Below are 23,381 nucleotides of genomic sequence, written 5' to 3'. Positions count from 1 at the left end.
TCCAGTCTTGATAACTTTGCAGCCTGTCTCACTTATTTCCTATCCTTTGACCTGCCTACTCTCATACTAGACGATTTCAACACTCCCATAAATAATCCCATTGTCTCTTCTACCACTAAAGTTCTTTCACTTACATCCTCTTTTGGTCTCTCCCAGTGGACCTCATCTCCCATCCACTGTGATGGCCACTCCCTTGACCTTGTTTTCTCCCGCTACTGCTCCATCTCTAATGTCACAAACTTAGCATTGTCCCTCTCCGATCACAACCTCACCTTACTTCATGTCCTCCCCCCCTGCACCCAAATCCCCATGTACACAACGACAACCAAGTACTCTTAACCCAATCCACTTCTCATCTTCACTAAAACAACTATTTTCTCCTATGTCTGTACTGTCCTGCCCTAATCAGGCCACCTATTCCTACAACAAAACACTCATTTTAGCCCTAGACAATGTAGCTCCAGACGATCCAAACCCCAACCATGGCACACCAAACAGACCCACTACCTGCAAAAGTGCTCCCACATTGAAGAGCATGACTGGAGATAATCTTGTTCCTCTCCAGATTTCCTCCACTATAAATTCATCCTTTCATCTTACACCACTGTCATTTCAATTGCCAAACAAACATTCTTCAAATCTCTAATATCCACCCAGTCTTCTAACTTACGTCGCCTCCTTGCCACCTTCAACTCACTTTCTACAGCCCATGAGTTTGTCAACTACTTCAAAGAAAATAAAGTAAAAAAAAAATAAAAAAAATTTGCAAATATATATTTTCTCCTGTCCAATTCCACACACTCCACCCACTCTACCCACCTTCACTCCCCAATCCACTCTTAATTCATTCTCGCCAGTAACTGAAGGCAAAGTGTTTACACTCATCTCACCCTACAACTTGTCCCTTCAAGCCTATTCCCTCCAAACTTCTCCGCTTCCTCTCCTCAACTGCATGCCCACCTCTAATGCATCTCTACAACATGTCTCTCTCCGCTGGAACATTTCCATCCTACTTTAAACATGCGCTCATCTCAGCAATTCTAAAGAAACCATCTTTTGATCCAGCCTCTCTCTCCAACTACTGCCCTACTTCTCTCCTCCACTTTGTCTCCACTTGAGCATTAGTGTACAAACGCCTGTCTCACTTTCTCTCCTCTCACTCTATTCTCAACTCTCTGCAACCAGGTTTCCGTCCCCAACATTCCTCTGAAATTGCTCTCACAAAAGTGATCAATGATTACTTACTGCAAAGTCTAAAGGTAATTTCTCCATACTCATTCTCCTGGACCTCTCTGCTGCTTTTGACACTGTTGATCACGCTTGTCTTCGAAACACCCTTCACTCCATTGACCTTAAGGCACAGTTCATCTCTAGTTCACTTCCTATCGAACCACTCATTTTTTGTTTTCATCTATGGCACATCCTCCCCTCCATCTGCTGGGGTCCCACAAGGCTCAGTTTTTGGCCCTTTTCTTTTTTCATTGTACACCTCTTCTCTTGGGAGTACCAAATCACTCATTCGGCCTCCAGTACTACCTCTATGCAGATAACACCCAAATCTATATCTCTTTTCCTGACCTCTCCGCTTCTGTACTCTCTCTTGTAACCAAATGTTTTTCAGCTATCTCCACATGGATGTCCCAACGCAACCTAAAGCAGATCAAATCCAAAACAGAGCTTATTATCTTCCCCCCTGCCAGAATCACCACCTGCCCTCAAATATCCCTCACTGTCAATAATACAATTTCCTCAGTCTCCCAATCTCGCTGCCTTGGTGTCACACTCGATTCCACCCTCTACTTTATTCCACACATTCAGACTCTCTCCCAGTCCTGTCGATTCCACCTTAAAAACATTGCCAAAATAATTCTTTAATCATACTACAAAAACTATAATCCTCTTTAAACTCCTTACCACCACCTACAAAGCTCTCTCCCAGTCTACTGCCCCCTATATCTCTAACCTCCTCACCATTCACACTCCCGTCCACTCCCTGCGCTCGGCAAATGACCGTCGCCTCTCCTCCACTCTAATTACCTCTTCCCACTCCAGAATCCAAGACTTCTCCCGTGCTGCCCCCCTGCACTGGAATGACCTCCCTTGCTCCATCCGTCTCGCTCCCAATCTGTGCTCCTTCAAACGAGCACTCAAAATTCACCTGTTCCTCAAAGCCTACTAACCTTCCACCCAGCCCATCATCTCCTCTGCTCGTTCTCCCCTGCTCCACTTTTCTCTCCCCTTGCATCACTGCCTCCCTATCATGCCTGTTTCATCCACCCTCCTTTAGGATGTAAGCTCAAATGAGCAGGGCCCGTCTCCCCTCCTGTCCCCATACCCATTCTTCTGCTCCGTATTTACTCCATTTGCCTGCCCGGAGTTTCTGAAGCATTGGTACTTTGTGTTTACTGTTCTGTACTGTTACACCCTGTATGGTTTACTGTTTATACTATGTACATCGCTGCGGATACCTTGTGGCGCCTAACAAAGGATAATAATAATAATCCATTCTCTCATCATCTCAAGTCTTCACTACTGTAACCTCCTGCTATCCATACATCCACACTTCAATCCATCCTAAATGCTGCTGCAAGACTGATCTTCCTCTCTCACCGCTCCACATCTGCTGCACCACTTTGCAAATCCTTACACTGGCTCCCTGTGTCCTCCAGAATACAATTCAAATTACTCACCCTTACCTATAAAGCCTTGAACACATCTTTATACAACTCAAAACTCATATCAAAATACTCTCCCTGCCTCTTAGATCTACTTCTGACCTGCTCCTTGTCTCATCTCTGATAACCACCATTCACTCCCCTCCTACAAGACTTTTCCCGTGCTGCTCCCCACTTTTGGAATTCCTTACCACATCCAATCAGGCTTTCCCACAGCCTTCAAATCTTTAGACATGCTCTCAAAATCCATCTTTTTTTTTTTTAAAGCTCATCTTATCCCTGATAATACTACTTGACACTACTACCCCCCTTAAGCTGTCCCAATTTCCACTCTAAGACACACTCACTTCTCTTGTTCCACTTAAAACGTAAGCTCTCTAATGAGCAAGGTCCTCAATACCCTTTGTTTTATATATCAGCATTTATTTTGTCTGCCTTGTATGTCCTTGTTTTCTGTCATGTTTTCCCTACTGTAAGTTGCTGCAGAGCACTGTGGCGCCTTACAAATCTATAATAATCTTATTATAAACAAGTAATCAAGACCTTGACAATGAGAGTTCGACATGTTACCTGTGACAAGGTTTTTCTACTTCCTGTTCCAATGGAAGCTCCTTTCTGCTCCCTTTGTAACACAACCAAACTAAGGAACCAGCCAGGTTAATTGTCACTGTATTTTTCTTTTTCAGATTCCATGACAACCCCCACAAATGGATTAATCCTTAAATCAGACAGGAATAAGTCGAAACCCCCAGAAGATAAATAACGTGACTCCTCCTCTCCTTTATGGACATATTGGCGCATATTTCGGCATCATTGAGACTTGAAAACAGCCTGCCATGTTGATTCAGAACCTGCCCACAATAGCCAAAATGACAACCATTCTAGATAAGCCTCAGCTTAGAGTGTTAAGAGTACATTTAGGTAGTAGTTAGATGGAAATATAGAATAAGGACCTAAAATGAGTACTCTTACAAAGCCTGTGAAAGGATAGTCGGATGGTAAATTACTCAATTGTGTTTGTGTAGCTTGTGACAGTTTTCCAAAAGATTACATGGAGCCCTTAGAGCTCTGCATTTTAAGGAATTAATGAATTGGAGGAGGAAAAAAAATGTGCCTAAAGAAGAGCTTCTGATGAAGGAGCTAAAATAGGATTTTTATACTTGGGTTAAATCTTTTTCTATTAGTCCACTGGGTGATAACAGAAAACATTGGGGTATTATGTAATGATCCAGGGGTTTGTGAACTTTAAGACTTAACAGTTCACAGTAGCTCCTCACATTCTATACACCCCTCTACACTAAAGCCTCAGTTTATGTTTATTCAAGATAAACAGAAAAGGAGAAAGAGAAATGAACAGAAAGGAGGGAACATCCTCCTGAACAAACATAAAACAGAATGTCACACAAAAGGAGTACCCAAAGTGTATAGGGTATGCACACGGTGTCCTCAAATAGTCTAAGAGAAAAGTTGCTATACGTGGCCAAAATTCTGGTAATAGGAAAGTCAGAAGTCACCTTGTTCCGCCTCAACAGTTGCAATTTCTTGGCGTACCGATAGATACAGCAAAAGACAGTAAGTGTCATAAGAGATCATACAAAAGCTTTCAACTGACATTTCTAACTGAATCTCAATAGAAGATTTCTGTGAGGAAACTACTGAGGCTCTTAGAAATGTATCTCTCAAACATACACAACTAGAAGTACTGAAATAATGTGATCACAATCCAGAACCCTTGGATCACAACCATTAAAAGGAGAGTGGAATAACCCTCACAGAGACAAAATGGACCGTGATAATAAACTCAAGATCCAAAAAAATGGGGAGCTCATCTGAACATAGACGTAATACTAGGTGGATGAAGTCAGAAGATTATTTACATGCAAACATCCTGGAAGAAAGAGCAGTGGTGTGCAATGCAAAGTCTTACGCTTCAAAAGCAACACAAACAACCAAGATCCTGTCAGAAAATCTGACAAGGAGGCACCAAGATCAAACATATGGATGGTTTAGATAAACAATCACATCATGGGCAGAAAATCCAAAGTCCCACTAAGCACTTGACGTAGCAGGAAAGGACAAGGTGACAGTCGGTACTACATCTGTCCAGCAGAATGGGTACTGAACAAAATAAAGTGTTTCAGCAAACAGAGAAATTTGGGATCTCACAGATGGGTTTGATGGCAACAAGCCAAAAACACCAAAGTATAAAGATTCTACTCTTGTTACAGGGACTAAAAAGCAGAGGGAATAGATTCACTTACAAAGTCTTGAAAGATCAAATTGGGGGTATGTATGTGTTACCTCCTGTTTATCTACTTGCACCATTTTGGCCTCTAAGACTGTGGTTTGTAGTGGAAAATGCTCTTAGAACCATGGCTCCTACCAACTTAGCCAGACATTCTACTCTACATTAGGGACCAGTTTTCACCCAAATGCAGAGACGCTCTCTTTGATGGTGTGGAGACAGAGTGGTCACTTTTGAAGATTAAAGGTATCGCTGACAAAGCGATTGAAGTATTACTACAGGCAAGAAGGTTTACAGAAAACACTTGCTCTTAGTACAATGAAGGTATAGGTATCAGCAGAGTATATTCCTGGACACAAAATTAACATCAGACAGAATAAAGAGGTTATTTAAAGCAGCAAAGAAAATTTTCACTTTCATAAAATCCTTTGTGGCACCTTGGGATCTTAATTCTTTTTTAGAGGGTCTAATGTCAAAACCCTTTGAACCATTCCAGAAAGTATTACGCAAATTAATATTTTTGAGAGCCATCACATCTGATAGAAGAATTGGAGAACTTCAGAAGTGGTCTTTTGAACCACAGAGCTAACACAAACACTCAGGTAAAGTGGGGATACAAAGAAACCTTGCGAGATAGAGATACATATGCGCACGCACACATACACACGCGTTTTTCAGAGATAGCTTAGGAAGTCACTCTATAGACAAGGAAAGGAGGAGTCAAATTGAATTTCTTCTGTCAGGTTTTGTTTTTCCTGTCCAAACTCAGATGTTTAAGGTTTAAAGCATTCATAGGGGCTGTCATGGAGTTCCTCAAGGCAAAGAAATTATTAGGCAAACCTAAATTTGCATATAATCTCTATACACTGAATATAGTGGAGTTCCTATTTCCCCAAGTATGCCTGTCTGTCCCTGGTTACAAAGAACCTAAACTTAAGTGTGGCAAGTCTAACAAATATAAGCTCCTAAGCCTTCTACACAGTGGGTTTTAGGCTTAGGAAAGAAAGAGCAGGACTGTGATTGGAGGGATTTCTTGTAATGTAAGGACAGGAGTTGGGTACGGTGTTATATCGGACATAGATTTTCAACACTAGGTGGTTCTTTAGAGTGTTGGAATGTTAATGAGGTTGCTGACATGCAGAGCATGAAAAAGGATGGAAATCCTATTCACATAGAAATATACACAGACATCTCATGTGGATGGAAAAGCACATTACAAGGCAATTAACCCAAACATTACATTATCTGACTTACACTTATTTTAAAGATTAGCACCCTGGGAGAAGTTTAAATTAAAAAAAGGTGCTTGGTGCAATTGCTTGATGCTGCTATGAAAACACTGCATTTAGGGTGTACTGATATGCACTTCTCCAGGGTGTGGAACACTGAAGACAGAATTATTACAGGCACTGGCAGAGAGGAGTACCGCAGGAACTGCAGAGGTCCTAACACTTAATGGGGGAACTGGTTCAGAGTTAAAAAATGTATCTGAAATGGTTATTCAATTATAAAAAGTAGGATATTGCTCATCATATATATCATCCACATATGGCCTCTGTACAAGTAGATAAGATAATATATTTTACAAATGTACATTTTTAAATTTAAACAAATCCATTGCAATATATAGTAAACAACATGCAGTGAAAATATAGCAGACATTTACCACCAGTGTATCCAGTGTGTCAATTAATGTCAGAGAAAATCTACAAGGGAAAAAAATAAAATAAAAGTCAAGACATGCTACAAATATCACTATTTGCATAAAATAACACACAAGTAAAAAACACTACTAAAAAACATCCTTAAATGAAAAAAACAAAACAAAAAAACACCACATATTACTGGTCGAAATAACGCATTATAATATTTGACTTTGTACAACAATTTTAGGTAAAAGAAAAAAAAAAAAAAAAGGATAGGTAGACATGGGCGCACAGCAAGGTTAAATAGAATCCTGAATTGCGATTCTGTTACACTTCACTAATGAACACATCAAGGAAGCTAAAATTGGACATACAAATTTGTGCATGGCCAATATGTTTTTTGTGTCTGGTTTAACAACATAAAACACCTGCAATCAACTTGGGTGGCATACACAGCAGATTTAGCGTCCATTAAAAGCTAAGGTTAAGCTATATTCAGTGCAGTTAGACCGCTTGTGAAATATGGTAAACCGTTTTGGGTGGTTAGGCACACAAAGTAGGAAAGAGCAAATAAACAAAAAAAAAAAAAAAAAACTCATGGATCATTTTCTTCTGGTTAACTTGTGTGTTCACTGCACCCAAGGTAAATCACCTTATTTCATATGAAATTTAGCTGCATTCACTGAAGGGGCACCTTGTGTATAGTATTTAAGGAAAAAGACACAGGAGGAGTGCAGGAGATACGTGCTTTTATTCAGCTCACATTCATTGTATGGGAACTTCTATGTATACCTGCGAAAGTTAGTCTATTAATGGCAACCTGTATCTCTTTAAAAGGCCCTCTGATGCTTGGATTTATGACAAATATTGAAAATTAAGCACATTTTACTCTTGCCTTGGTAGTGGTACATTTTGTTTTGCCTTTTTAAAGAAGAGCTGGAGGTATTGTTTCACTTTTTGCATAAGAATGTATCCCTATACATTTAAAAAAAAGATTTAAAATTTTTTAAATAAATCACTTATAAAGCAGTTTATAATTTACCTGTAAAAGTAAACGTTGACTTCAAAAACATAACTTTAGTGTGAAATACTCAATATTCTAAGCATCAAAATGTGGGTCCTACAGTTTTAGTAGCAGACTTAAGTACATCCAAATGCCATTTAATAGCTGAAGTCAGCTGCTTGTAAAGGAACAAAAGACAACAAAAATATGCATTTTCTAAATAAAATACTGCATTATGGTGAAAACAATAAGACCTTACTTTCCCAATGCATCATCCACATCTCCTCTGCTTGGTTCTTGGCCACGTATTCTACCACGACACGTCAAAGGCATGAGTTCATCGGCAGGATATGCATGTTGCTAGTTGGCCAAAAGAAAATATATGTTAGAACACTTGACAGTTGCCAACATAAAAAATGAAGTAGTAGAAAAATAACAAACTAGTACAAGTATTGCACAACCTGAAATAATCTCACTTAAAATTGCTTGTTTCAGCCATATAGGTTAGCAAACTTCTAAAGGGGCATATGGCCTCCAGCCTCCAGTTTTTTAGCATAAGTGAAAGACACACAAAATGCATTCTTGCGAAGGAGAGACTGACACGCACAGGTCTTGTGAAAAACATTGAAAGAAATAAACAATTTTATATTTAAAGTGGGAGTGTCCTTAATATTCATGTGAAGACAAACACCTGTATAAAGTGCATTGATTACTTCATTTAAAATTTTATACAAAGTAACAATCCCCATCATGTTTTACAATCAATAGTCAATTAAAGAATGTGCACTTCCAGCTTATACAAATATCTTTAAATTAATTTGAATGTTATTACTTTAGAAATAATAAACTGACAATTTAATTGGATGTCAAGTTGAAGTGCATTTGATATTCATTTGTTACCATCATATGGAGTTCACTTGTAGTTCCTTGTAGGCTTCCACAAACTGTTTACCAACGGCAGGGCCGGTTTGCTAGTGTTCCTGGTAGTGTTTTGGGTATACTGTGGTGTAGGGGTGTGATCGATATCCATATCCATCCCTCCCCATATCCATCCCTCCCCCTACCCATATCCATCCCAAGATAGAGATAAAGATAGATATATCTATATAATCTATCTAGATATATGTATCACACCCCTACACCACAGTATACCCCCAAAACACTACCAGCAACACTAGCAAACTAACCCTGGTAGTGGGTATGGAAACTCAACAATGGTTTCTCGTGCTGTATAAACAACATGCAGTTTTAGTAGCGTTAAAAACATTTGTGAAATGCATGCAATACCAGTAGGTGCAAGGCCTTAGGGTACGGCTGCACTAGCGTTATTTAATAACGCCGCTAAATCTTATGTGGCTAGTCACATAAGAAAACACAGTGCAAGAAAAACACAACAAAACTTTACTCCATTCACTATTCCTTTTCATTGAAATCACTTCAACTGCCTAAATAATACATGGGATATGCAATTAATTATGTTCTCATCAAAGTTAAATCAGGCAATTAATCTCACGAGACTCGCACAATGCAACTAAAATGCAACTCCAGGCAACTGAACAAGACAATGGTACCACACTACAATGAATAATTGCATGTGTAGCACATACTGAAGACATGCAGTTGAAAAAGTTGCCATCTAAAATATATTAATTGGTGAAAAGTGTGCAAATAAAAAAAATAAAAAATACAAAAAATAAAAAGTTATATACACACACACACAAACACCCATGCAGCTCAGCCCTTAGAGAACATGTGGATTACCACCAATTTAAGGTATTTAGATTAGATATGCAAAACACACTTATTATGGATTATTAGTCTTTCATTACACAGAGCAAGTCATTTCAACGATCAACTCTCCTTCCATCTTAATCAAGTTGTCCATATCCACCATGACAAAGCAGCAATTAACTTTACAAAATGCATATAGATTGGTATATAAGCAGACTTATTTCACTCAAATGTTTGTACATAATTACAGCGTTATGTTTCCTTAACTACATTTAGCAAGCAAACAGTTTGCACCCTCCAATATTTCCCTGGGGATATCTGCTAAGAAGAGAGCAGGTGCACCTCTAGAGTGAAGGACCAAGAGAAAAGAAAATTACATCAACAAATAAGTAATTTGTGTTAGAGTGCGAGTTTTTCTAGGGCAGTAGACCTTTATATGCAATAACACAAGGTCAGAATCTTAACTTTGCATACATTTTGAGCACAACACCCAATTCAATGCTGCATCCCTCTGTGTGAGCTTCATTTAGAACAGATGGGCATCTAGCACAGATTTGACAGATTAGCCATGGTTCATGCTTTGTGTAAGGTGAAAATCCAGAGTAGCATTTGTGTTAACCAACTTTGTGGGTTTAAAATATAAATGCAGTGCCTTATGTTGTTCACAGATTAGCTGTCCAGCCCAATAGTCAGTAACTTTCAGTTCCCCCAGAGTATGTACTTATTTTGCCATTTTATTTAATGGTTTCAATGTAATGGAGCAAAGAGAATATTTTGCGGAACCCCCGACTCCTTCTTAACAAAAAACATCCTGATATAAGTGGCACAAGAAATTAACAGTTTACTATATTTGGGCATGAGCATTTATGCCGCTGAAAAAAGAAACTTCAAACCCTTGCAGATCAGCCTTTAAGACCATTTAACAGACTCAAGCATCTAATGAAATTACTACTCTAGAGCCCAGTGCCACAGCATACTTGGGTGTATATTTACTAAACTGCGGGTTTGAAAAAGTGGAGATGTTGCCTGTAGAAACCAATCAGATTCTATTTATCATTTATTTAGTACATTCTACAAAATGACAGCTAGAATCTGATTGGTTGCTATAGGCAAGGTCTTCACTTTTTCAAACCCGCAGTTTAGTAAATATACCCATTGGACTTGCTGTGGAAAGAACAGCATAATCCCAATCTATTATTATTATTATTTTTTATTTATAGGGCGCCACTAGGTATCCATAGCGCCGTACAGGGACAGACAGAAACATGATACAGGGTGAGACAGTACGGTACAGTTAACAAAAAGCACAGTAACTGAGAAGCTCAATTTACAGCTAGATGAGAGGTGAGAACCTCCAGCGGGGTAGAGAGAGGGGTAGGAGGGCAGGAGCACCTCACGGAAGAGACAAGGAGCTGGAGAGCAGAGTTAAGTTGGTGGAGAACAGAAGGAGAGGAGGCCCTGCTCGAAGGAGCGTACAATCTAAGGGGAGGGTAGGACGGACAGAGACGCAATGGTAGGAGGAGGGAATGGGGAGAACGGAGGCAGAAACGGAGAGGGGGGGTGGGAGAGGAGAATGAAAAGGAGGGAGGTAAGAGGTAATCTACCATATGTTAGGTTTGCAATAGGCCACAGAGGTAAAATTATAGAGGATGTTGTTTAAATATAGTCAATTTAAAAATTAAGAAGTGGGACTACCTAGGGTTTCAATTAAAGTTTCCCATGATCATAAATGATCTTTATTGGCATCATTTCACTAGTAAAAAGACTATGTACAAATTGAGATTTGGATGTTATTGGTAGCATATCTGGACACTAATGTGAACTGTCTTTTAGATGATCCATCAAAACAAGGCAAAATCCAGATTTACCTGAAATGAACTCTACAGGGACACTTGTGCTCTGTAACAAAATAATTATGATGAACATCTACAAATTACGGTGGTGTGGGCTTATTCAGATGGAATCTATAAATGTAACAAGTACTTTATTACACATACATTGTGCGAGAGCTAAAAAAGTAAAAAGAAAAAAAAAAAAAAAAAAAAAGACAGAAGGAGAAGAGTTGGAGACAACAGGCCTTCTCACTTACGGAGGTGTTTGGTTTCTATTATAGTTTAGTATTTCATATGGTAGAAATGGATTATCATTAAGATTACTTGTGAGTAGCTGTCTGGCAAGTCTCATATTTTGAGTAGCATATAGATCCGGTCAACCAGGAGTTCCTAGTCTGAGGATTGAGTTAGTAGAGAAATGAACAGCTCTAGAGAAAAGGCCTGAAAACACTCCACTTTAACATTCTAGAACTCAACTAAAACTTACATTATTGCAGTGGGTCTAGCCTCTAGCCTTGGATGTTTTGTAATTCAAATTGTGTATTTCTGTGCTGCCCCTGATGTGGAAACAAAGTTCTTCAAACATTACTTTAAGATGACAGGCCCATCCACCTATCTCTGATGTCCGATTTGAGGTCTCTCAATGAGGCTGTAATATTTGCCATAATGTCTGTTTTAAGATTGTAGGAGTACTTGACCTGAGCCAACTGTCAGCGAGGAGGTGCCCCCTCTCAGGCTGTGTATGCGAGCCCTCTACTGACAAGTCTCCATGTCTGGTGAATGTGTAGCTGGGTACAACCTTGTTTGAGAGGTGAGAAGTCCACAGAATGAAAAAAAATAAAAATGGAACTGCTGTTTGTGATTATCTGCCCAAAACAGTTGCTGGTAAAAGGGGGTGGTGGTAGCGATTGGTTTAGAAGGGTAATATATAAGCCAGTTTGGTAGTGGCTGTCATTGAGCTTCTTTAATTTGCAGCCATGCCTGAGCTCTGTTAGGTTCTGCCCCCACTTGACAATGTTTTAAAGCAGCTGCTGTTTAGTTTACAAGACAACTGAATTTTTTTTTTTAAATATTTTTTTAGGATTTAGAAACAGTTTAGGTTTACAATTTTCACTTAATGCAGGGCAGTGCTTTATATCTTAATGGTGAGGCAAACTGTGAAACTAAATATCAATAATGTATGCTGTAAGCGTCTGTACAGATATATAGGATATCTTCACACCAAGTTGCCAAAACTTTAGAACAGACCAAATGTAGAAATTAGAACATTATTCCTGGATTAAGAAATTCAGTTGCCTATATTAAATAGTCATACATTACATACATGCAAAGCAGATTATACTTGGCACAAAAATATAATGTATACATACCATATAATTGCCATATGCATGATCAAACATTTCGAGCACTTGTGTCCTGTAACAAAAGAACAAGAATAAAAGTGAAATAGGCCTACTTATTGCCCAATATTGAAGTATAATTGTAGAAAAAAAAAGTATGTTTGGTACAGTGTAATTATAGAACATATATACTAGTTGCTTTGGTTAATTGCAGATGAAAGCTATAATGGTACAGGTACGTGATAACACAGTCAGGAACCAAAAGAGATAAAAAGGAGAAGGATGAAGAAAACAGAATCTCACAACAACAAGAGGTAAACATTCATATACATACCAACTACATACTTGTCATAGCAATCATTCAGACAAATACACAGTTTCTTAATAACATTCACTTTAATTTTCCCATTTATTTTGAAAACCTAGAGAGAAGGAAATAACAGACGGCACAGCTGTTTTAAGTCAGGTTTGTGCAGTTGGAAATTGTTGTTTGAAGAAAACAAAAGAGCCATTGTCTCCAATTAAAGGTATATTACTATAGATGTCCTGTACAAATTAGGTATATATATTAGGTGGGGGTCCTTTCATCGATGCCTGCTGTGAGCCATAGTTTTACAGGAGTAAAAGAAGGCAGCTTTCACCACAGGAAAACTGCAGCCTTCTGTGCCATTCACCAGCTATAAAAGTTTATGTGCAGTGAACAAAGCTCTTTATTAAAGGCTTTCTAATAAGGCGCAAAATACACTTCTGTATTACAATGCTGACGGATTTCAATTATTTGTTCTGACCTCCAGTGCTGATAGTGTGCCTATTACAAGACACTAAGATTATCGGGTAACATTAGGCTATGTCCAAAAGTGGGCTTCTGCAAGGCTTCTGACACTTAAAGACGCAGCTTGCTTAGTAATGGTGCTGGAACATTCATACTTCATAAGCGGCAGATTCTTTGTGCAGTCCCAATTTCATCCACGGAGGAAGAAGGGGGAAGTGAGGGACTCCTACCAAACAGAAACAGTGGCTGCCAATTTTTTTCAAATAAAATAAAAAAAAATTAAGCTGGAATTATCCTTTTAATCTCTTCTCAGTATTAAACAAAAAATATATAAATCTCACTGCAATACTGTCACAAAAGCCCACCCTCAAAAGAAACATAACTGTCTTTACCTTCTAAATATACTGACATTTATCGGCTAACGTAAACTGATGCCTGCAGATCTGAAGACAGAACAAACAATAGTAAAAATATTTCTTTCTCTAAGGTCTTGTACGCATAGACTTCAATTTTAAGCAATTAACACGCGGTCTTAAAATCTGTTAAATGCACTAATGCTGATATTTCAAAAAATAAAAAGAGTGAATGGACCCTACAGTCGTACCCAAAAATATTGGCACCCTTGCAGTATTTTCCAGAAAAATGCAAGAGTAAAAAATATTTTGGGCTCCACATATGTATTTCTTTGGTTTGCAGTGGACTAAAACACAAACTGCAGAAAGTGTTGTAGCTTATTACACACAGAAATCCTTAAATGGGTACCTTCTAGAAGTAGTAATATAATTTGATTTCAAGCATGGTTTTCTCCTGCACCTTTCAAATGATCTCACCTATGGCAGGTGCCCGCAATAGGAAAACCACTCATTAAAGGAACTGAATAGAGAAAATACCTTATTTCCCTGTTTTGCATTACTGCGTGTACTGCAATGAGCATGTAAAAAAAGAAAAAGAGCCAAAGAATTATCCGAGGAGGTCAGACAGAAGATTGTAGCCAAACATGGACAATCTCACGCTACAAATCAATCTCCAGAGACCTAGCAGTTCCAGTCTCCACCGGAGAAAACTTGTTGGAGGATTGCAGCACAGGATTGTTCGTATGGTGCCGAAAGCACCACGATCAACTGCCAAACAGATTCAAGTGGACCTTCAGACAAGGTACTACGCTTCCTTCAACTCGCACCATCCATCACCAACTCCATGAAAAGGGTTTATGTGGAAGAAGGCCACTACTGCCGAGAGACAAGGAAAAAAAAAAAAAAAAAAAAAAAGGAAAGATGGCTGAAGTTTGTTTCACTACAAACACGGAAGAGGTTCTGTGATGTTTTTTGGGTTGCTTTGCTGCATCTGTTACTGGGTGTTTTGAACATGTGTATGGCATCATGAAAATCTGGAAATTACCAGGCCACTTTTGAATGCAATGTTGAATCCAGTGTCATGAAGCTGGGTCTCCCAGCAGGACACGGACTCCAAAAACACTTCAAAAAGAACCCAGGAATGGTTGAAGACGAGAGGCTGGACTTTTCTGAATTGGCCAGCAATGGTCCAGATATAAATTCCCTAGAACACCTAAGGGGAGATCTGAAAACAGCAGTAGAGAGAAATCATCATTCAATTCTGTGAGATTTGCACACACAAAAAAAAAAAGGTAGAAAGTAGAAGGGTGCAGGAAGCCTATTCATTGCAATAGGAAGTAGCCAATTTCAGTTATTTTGGCCAAAAGTTGTGCTACCAAGTATTAAGTCTACGGTGTCAATGCCATTTCTTTTCGTCTGGTTTATTTAAACAAAACCAAAAAAGTGCAACGGTGCCAATAGTGTATATACTTTGACAATTTTCTGCTTTTTGTCAATTTCATAATCCTTTAAAAAAAAAAAAGATTATGTGGAAATTCAAATGTGATCTTTGCTTCTTCATGCAAAGCACTGCATACAAGTATAGAAATTAATAAGCAAATAAATTCTACAAAAGTATTATAATATATCATTGAACCAGAACATGTAAGTCCGTGATGATGTGTGTGCTTAAACGTTTTCATTATAACTTACAACGAAAAATGTAGACATATTTAAAGCAGTATTTAAATCACTTTACACTGTTTAAATTAAAAAATAACCCTTCTTTTTCTAATATTTATGGTGAGTGTTCTCCTTAAGGGTTGTTCAAATAAGGGTATTTATAGCATTTATTTTCTGTTGGGTTCCGAAGAGAATGCATATGAAACTCACACAGAAGGAAAGCATCTTTGATCCCATTTAAAGGACCACTGAACCTAAATCTCAAGCCATTTATACGTGAGTGCATCTAAATTATTGTTTTAAATGTGTAGATTTGCAAAATAGATCCTTAGATTGTCTTGAAAAAAAATGTATGTGGTGCCTGCTCACACTCTGAATACCACTTGTCACCAGGTTCATCAATCAGAACTAATTAAATACACTTTTTCCATTGAAATGGATGTGTTGTAGCGGTGACATCAATACTCTGGTAAACAGATTCAGCGCAAGTTTTGTGGTCCCGTCCTTATTTCGGAGGTGGCATTCTCTGCTCTTCAGTCTGGGAGTGTGGCACTGGGTAGTGACATTGTCAATTGCCATCCTCCCAACTCAACAGTGAGGAGAAGCCGTCCGCAGCTTCACAGGTAAAGACTTGCTTCAACTCATGTCAGAGGCTGGCGATTGGTGTTGGGGAAATACCAGGGTATTAAAAACCCTGCATGAGTAACATTAGCCTAATGATGGCACCTGACACGCTGGTGAACCACATGTGAAATGTCTACACCATAAATGAAGTCTCCTTATAACTTTTTACATGTTTGTGCTGCCAAATACATGCACCTTTCACCATATATGAACATACAGCAGGGGGAAAGGCAACGGCAGGGCCCACAGATGAAGGCTTGGTGGGCCATCTATTGTCCTTCCTTGCTCTAGAAAGTATGTAACTTAATATGTCACAATGTATTCAGATGTATTGTCAACTATACTGTATATAAGCTGTCTTTCTGCTGAGCAGCCCTGTGGAAAATGATGGAGCTGTATAGAGAATAATGCAATAGAAAAGTGCAGACCAATTGGTAAACCATTCATCATTTATACTGTATGTTTTTTTAAGCTCTGTTCTAGAATATTGAGAGTTAAGTTAACATTTGGGATTTAAAACAACTATTTCCCAGATGGAATATACTTAAAGTATTCAAACCGTTAAGTTTATAACGCACACAAAAGATATCTGTTGACAAAAAGTTGCTTTTCTTTGGTGCAAAATGTTGACAAACCGTAATGGTTGCCAGCAACTAACTGTTTTGATATTTCTATAGTACTGGTTTATCTTTGATTTCTCACTTTGCACTGTCTCTCTTCATTCCAGCCACACGACAATGGCGGTTTTAATATTGGTGTATGTGGCCAAACACTCTTTCCACACCATCAGCAACAACTGTTAACCACTAACATACATATGAATTGTTCCCCATACCTCTTAAAATTGTAAGCTCATTTGGGCAGGGTGACCTTTACATTCTGTTTCATGTTGTTCTACAGTATTTATTTGGATCATAACCCCAACAAAGTGCATCATTATGCAATATGATGGTGCTTTATAAGGAGAATAATAATAATTTCCTTTTCCCAACATTTATGTGAAGATAAAAGTCTGTACAGACCAGCTGGAAATCAGAAGTTATGAAATATTTATAATTTTTATGCCTTAAAGACAAGTCAAAGTACATGTAATCTTTTTTTCATATCAGTTATAAAAAGCTGTTTGGTATAATTGTAGGGGAAAAAAAAAAAAAAGTCTAGTGAAGAACTAATGAAGGCTACACTGGATTTGCAAATCATTTTTCAAAGCAAGTAAAAGAATGCACTGGAGTGCAAATTAAACACAGACCAAACACAAATCTGTACAGTTTTGTTTGATACAATTTTTATTTTCAAATGCACCCAATTTGCATCTGAATTGTATATTAAACATACAATTTTAATGCCAGTCTATGTATCCTATTATGTATTTAACATTTTCTTGCTACATTACAGTGGGGGTCCTGGTTACATGTCCTGACACTAGAAAAGGATTAATTCGTTTTAATGTCGTTGCGGGCCTTATAACCGTGACCCACCCTGTTCTTGTGCCAGTTCAATGCCAAGTATGAATATAAAAACAAAAGCCTACTACCCCAAAGATGGATCTTGCATTATTACAAAGAAGAGGACATATAGTTACCTGAGCTGTGCCTTATCTTCCTTTGTCAAGGCAGCCTGCCCCGTTCCCAGCAATGCTTGGAACATCAGGCAAACGACCAGCTGTCTCCACATGACACCCCATAAGCGGGGATCCTTCGCTGAACAGCCCATAACCGAGCACCAGAGTGCGGGGAAGCCTCAGAGGATGCTACGCCCTACGTGAGCACATCCTTTTCCAACAAGGAACCCTGGTGTCTTTAAGGCCTGCTTGTCACGACCTTTTGCCAGCGGCTCCTTACCGAACCTCGGTTGTCACACTCCCAGCCGCTGGCTGCCCGCTGGTTCCGGCTTTCAGCAGTACGTATGACGCGCTGCCACAGGACGACCCTCAACCAATCAGCGCGCTTCAGTCTGCGTAACGTGACGTGGAACCGGAGATCCGGTGGGTTGGACCATCGGGAAGCTATCGTTAATTACAGTGACTAGTAGTGACTAGTGACAACACGGTGTATCTATGGATGTACCCTCCCTTAATGGTCTTCGCCTCTAGAGAGCCAGTCCAGTCATTAGAGACAAATTCCCTCCCTCTTGTTTCATTTTTATGTACGCACGGTGCAGTTGTGGTAATGAACAAACGATCCTCATGGTCATTAAACGAAATGTCTTTTTGTGTGATAAAGTAATATAAATTACGTAGAGTATATACATACTTGATATTTCCATCTTGTAAAAAGTAAGGGCAGTCGAACAGCACAGTTTTTAATAGAGATGAACGGGCTCGGATTCCGCTAATCCGAGCCCACCCAAACAGTGCGGATCCAAACGGGATCCGAGCACTGTTTGGATATTTCCGGCGTGCAAAAAATTGAAAACGAGGCTCTGTCGTCCAAGTTTCGCGAGGGGTGGGAGGGAGGGCCCAGAACAATTCCATCTTGTACCTCTATTTTTGGCATTATGTGCTCAAGCTACCTCTGTGCAACCTTTTGGCCTAAAAACAATATTGTGAGGTGTTCAGAATAGACTGGAAATTAGTGGAAATTATTGTTATTGAGGTTAATAATAGCGTAGGAGTGAAAAAAAAACAAAACTGGTTTTTAGCACTTTTTATGTTTTTTCAAAATAAATCCGAATCCAAAACCTTAAATCCGAACCAAAACCTTTCCACAGGTGTTTTGCAAAACAAATCCGAACCCAAAACCTCAAGCAAATCCGAATCCAAAACACGAGACACCAAAAGTGGCCGGTGCACATCCCTAGTTTTTAATAATTTAACAAATAGTTCAAGTAACAATTTTTTCCAAATAATATTATTGTTACTGCTCCAAAACAAAGTAACATGGTATTCAAAATTGTAACCCGAGGCGCGGACCCTAACATGCACCTGATATTTACCAGGAACCTCCGCAAGAGAGTCTGGACTTCGATGCAAGGGATGTGCAGGAAACAGCCCTCAGAGTCAATTGCTGATGAGGTAGTAGGCGAAGAAGAATAGTCAGGCAAGCTGGTCGGTAACGAGAGACCAAAAGGTATCTGAATTAGGATCTATGAGGATAGTCATGGAAGCCGAGTCAAAACCAGAAGAGCCAAACAGGAGCCAAATCAAGTAACAGAAGAGTGGACAAAGCAGCCAGGTTCAATTAGAGGAGTCAATAAGAGCCAAATCAGGTAACAAAATGATAGGGGCAGGCAGGAGGTTAAAACCAGGAGATCAAAGTACAAACAGGAACACTGTAGCTGCTGTGGACCAAATACTGTGGCATCCATTGGCTTCCTTATATAGGGGTTCCATTAGGTGGTCAGTAATGTCACTAACCGTCGACTCTGCCAATGAGAAGCACGTCCTGTTGCCTAGCAGTGAGCGCATATGCTCACAGAGGACTGCTCTGCCAGTGCAGAAGCGCGCCCCATTGCCGAGCAACGGGTGCGCATGTGCAGTGGAAACCAGTGGCTGGTGTAGGTGGCAGGGGGAACTTAGAGGCAGCAGGAAAGCAACCGTTCCCATAAAAGAGCAGGCAAGCGGGGACGGCGCCTGAAAGTACACTCTCCCTTCTTCCCAATCATGGTCTGTAGAGAATTTCTTCTTTTTTTATGAAATTTGGCTAGCAGAAAAATAGCATGAATCTCTCGAGCGTTGACCCAGGACCTCTTGTCAGAGCCATACCCCTTCCAGTAGACCAAGTATTGACGGCGACCATTGAAGGTTTGGAGAGCGAAATTTGTTCGGAGAGAGAAATTTGTTTGACCTTGTATTCTTCCCCAGAGTTCGTCTTAATAGAAGGAAAAAGGAGCTTTTTTGGAAAATTTGTTTAGGATGAGAGGTTTCAGTAACAAGATGTGTAAGACATTGTGAATCCTGAGGGAAAGAGGTAGACCTAGTCTAAATGTGACCGGGTTAATGACTTGTATGATTTGACAGGGACCGATGAAGTGGGCGTGAGTTTCATCATGGGAACACAGAGCCTCAAGTTTCGGGTGGCTAGTCACATCCTATCACCGACTCAGAGCAGAGGAACTGATCTGCGGTAGCGCTCAGCATTTTTCTTGTATCGTTGTGAAGTCTCAATTATTTTATCCTTGACTTGTGCCCAAATCTGTGAAATGTCTTGAACCAAAGCTTGCACAGCGAGGAGAGCAGGACTGGAGTGAGGAGAGAACTGGGGCAGCAAGAGATGAAATCCATAGTTGATGAGTAATGGAAAAGATCCCGTAGACTTGTTTTCGTGGTTATGGGCAAATTCCGCCCAATAAAGAAAATGACTCCAATCAAATTGGTTTCAGAGGAATAAGTTGTGAGAAACAACTCCAAGTCCTGATTCACCCTCTCCATTTGTCTGTTTGTTGGAGGGTGATAGCCCAATGAAAACTTAAGTTCAATGTCTAATTCTTTGCGGAGATAATTTCATGAGGGCATCTATTAAGGCGAAAAATCTCAAGGAATGAATTTGTTAGAACTAAAGCAGAAGGGAGGACCTTGCGAGGGATGAAATGTGCTAATTTGGTAAATTGGTCGTCCACAACCCAAATGGTATTGAACCCATGACTAATAGGTAGATCAGAGATGAAATTCATTGAGATGCTGACCACAGTTTGTCTGGGATAGAAAGTGGTGTCAAGGGACCCAGAGATTGGAGTCTAGGAACATTGTGCCGGGCGCATACCTCACAAGCTGAGACACACTATTAGACATTAAAGTTGATGGTAGGCCACTAGTAATGTCTAGAAAAAGAATAGATCTTCTTGATGCCTGTGTGGCCTGCAAATTTGGAATCATTAGCCCATCTAAGCGCCTTAATGCGCAATCTAGGAACCAGATACGAGCATCCTGTGGGAGGAGTTTTAGGAGAAGCCCCACGTTAACGCTACAATGCTGGTGGGATCCAGTATGATCCTAGGAGTGGAAGTGGAATGAAAGTCAGTATTATCAAATGAGCAAGATAGAGTATCTGCCTTAGTGTTCTTAACCCCCCCTAGTGTTCTTAACCCCAGGCTGGAAGGTGAGAATAAGGTTAAAGTGGGAAAAAATAAAGACCAACGGGCCTGATGGGGGTTAAGGCATTGAGCAGTCTGGAGGTAAGTAAGATTTTTATGGTCCATAAAAACCCTAACCTCATGTTCGGCTCCCTCAAGAAGATGTCTCCATTCCTCCAAAGAGGTTTTAATAGCTAAAAGCTACTTGTTTCCAATGCCATAGTTGCATTCACTAGGAGTAAATCTTTTAGGACAGAACCCACATGGGTGAAACTTACCTAAAGCATCCTTTTGAGAAACAATGGCCCCAATTCCAATGGAGGAAGCGTCAACTTCTTAAAAGAAAGGTCGAGAAAGATCTGGTTGCCGTAACACAGAGGCAGAAGCGAAGGCCATCTTTAAAGACTGAAAGGCCTTGAGAGCATCTGGAGGCCACGTTTTAGGAGATGCTCCTTTGAAAGTGAGGTTTGTAATTGGAGAAATGAGACAGGAGAAATCCTTGATTAAGTACCGATAATAATTAGCAAAGCCAATAAAGTGTTGAATCGCCTTAAGTCCCAATGGTTGAGGCCACCTAAGAATAGCAGCAACTTGACACAATATACCGCAGAAGAGAAACCTCGAGGATGTCAACGATGCATTTCTAAAGCTTGCAGTATAGGTAAATGTCGCAAAGCCGATGGAGAACCTCCTTTACGTGAGAACGATAACAATCCAAGTGTTCAGAAAAGATTAATATGTCGTCTAGGTAAACAACTACTGAATGGTAGAGTAAGTTCTGGAAAAATTTGTTACCAAGTCCTTGGAAGACAGCTGGGGCATTACACAACTCAAAAGGCATTACCAGATTTTCATAGTGCCCGTGTCTGGTGTTGAAGACAGTCTTCCATTCCCCCCCTTGGGGATTCTTATTAAATTATAGGCCCCACTAAGATCTAACTTGGAAACAATTTTGACCCAACGAATGCAGTCAAAGATTTCAGACATGAGGGGCAGAGGGTAACGATTCTTCACAGTGATAGCATTGAGCTGCCGATAGTCAATGCATGGTCTCAAGGAACCATCTTTTTTTTCACAAAGATACACCTGGCTCCTAATAAAACCACTCTGTCAGGTACTGTCAAGTTGTTCAGGTTCAGGATGGGCCTCGAATCCTGCTAGGCAATGGCTACCCTCTGAGAGGTGCAGAGTCTAATGGAAGGAGAGGAATTCACCAGATATCCCCACAAGGACATATGGACTTGGCTACTCTCCAACCACAGGTCGCGGTCCTCTAGGGGGCACAGAGCAAACTAAGAAGGAATCTGGAGACAATGGAGACGTGTAGCTATCCCGGACTGCAGGAGGGTAAGTTACAGGTCTAGGAGAACGGCAGGTAAGTCAGGAGAATACAACAGGAACAATACGCTGAGAGAAGCAGATGACCTATAGACAGCAGACCATCCACGAGGTGTCTGTGCTGAGCAGCAATATACAGGAGAGCAGAGATCCGTAAGAGCAGGTTACCCAGAGACAGGATCCATGATGATGCCTGATGCCTTGTAGTAACTGTGGAACACAATACAGCAGGTAAGAGCACTAAGGTTCTAGATGGGTAGTGAAGGCTTGATTGAGGATCAATGATGAGGTGCTATATAATGCTGTCTTAACACGATCATATACTGAGGAACAGTAGTAAGAGTGATAACCTGTAGAGAACTGTGCGCTGAGATCCCTGTGGGCGAAATAGCGCAGAGCAGGATCAATGATGAGACGCAATACTCAGCAGTATAATCACTGGCCTTGAATAGAACAGGTATGAGCAACGAGGACACGATAAGTAGTAGATGACTGATCGCTGAGATCCCTGTGGGCTGGATAGCCTATAGACAGAACCGATAGTAAGGCATGAGGCACTGCAAAATATCCACTGATCAGATCGTGGAACAGGTTGCACTGGTTAGAACCGGGAGGGCGATGTACTGCACAGGACTGAGATCCCAGTGAGACTTATAACCTAGGGACAGGACCAAAGGTAAGACACAATGTACCAGCAATACAGCCGTGGATCATGGTGATGATACAGGTGTCAAAGGAATCAGCAGGCAGGTATGCGTGGAAGCGATCAGGAGTCAGAGTGCAAACAGGAAACAGGGAGAACTGCATCCATACAGATAGGGGACCTGGAGATCTGACAATGGGAGATAGGATGAAGCTGTATAAATAGTGAACAGGCTGGTAATCAGCCAAGTTTAAAAAGTGCTGGGACTGCACATGCGCAGCAGGGCAGGCAAGATAGAGAGAGTCCGAGATGAGATGGTTTTCCAGGGCAACAGGTATGACAACCGTCCAACATGGAGTTAGAAAGGTGCGATGTATGATACATGCTTAACATTCTCTGAGATGTATCCAGACATAGCCTGGGTCTCAGGTAGAGAAACAGAATAGGTTCTGTCTTTCGGAATCTTCTTTCCCGGAATAAGTTCAATGGAACAGGCCCAAAAGCCAT

At 40.2% G+C, this 23,381-nt stretch overlaps 1 protein-coding gene across 1 annotated transcript in view; it reads right to left on the bottom strand.

The window, feature by feature from the left end:
* The window catches only part of EDEM3 (ER degradation enhancing alpha-mannosidase like protein 3), a 65,840-nt gene extending 48,037 nt beyond the window's left edge, over positions 1 to 17,803 (bottom strand). The window contains exons 1-4 of the mRNA XM_075182665.1: positions 17,466 to 17,803; positions 12,503 to 12,548; positions 7,829 to 7,929; positions 6,587 to 6,626 (exon numbers count right to left, since the gene is read on the bottom strand). Coding sequence (XP_075038766.1) covers positions 6,587 to 6,626; positions 7,829 to 7,929; positions 12,503 to 12,548; positions 17,466 to 17,596 — 318 coding nt within the window. The 5' untranslated portion in view covers positions 17,597 to 17,803. The remainder of the gene's footprint in view (positions 1 to 6,586; positions 6,627 to 7,828; positions 7,930 to 12,502; positions 12,549 to 17,465) is intronic.
* Positions 17,804 to 23,381: the final 5,578 nt, after the last annotated feature.

The sequence above is a fragment of the Mixophyes fleayi genome, chromosome 8 (genome assembly GCF_038048845.1).
Source record: "Mixophyes fleayi isolate aMixFle1 chromosome 8, aMixFle1.hap1, whole genome shotgun sequence".
Taxonomy (NCBI): Eukaryota; Metazoa; Chordata; class Amphibia; order Anura; family Limnodynastidae; genus Mixophyes; species Mixophyes fleayi.
Note: the sequence above shows the minus strand (reverse complement) of the source record. Positions and strands in the feature narration are given on the sequence as shown.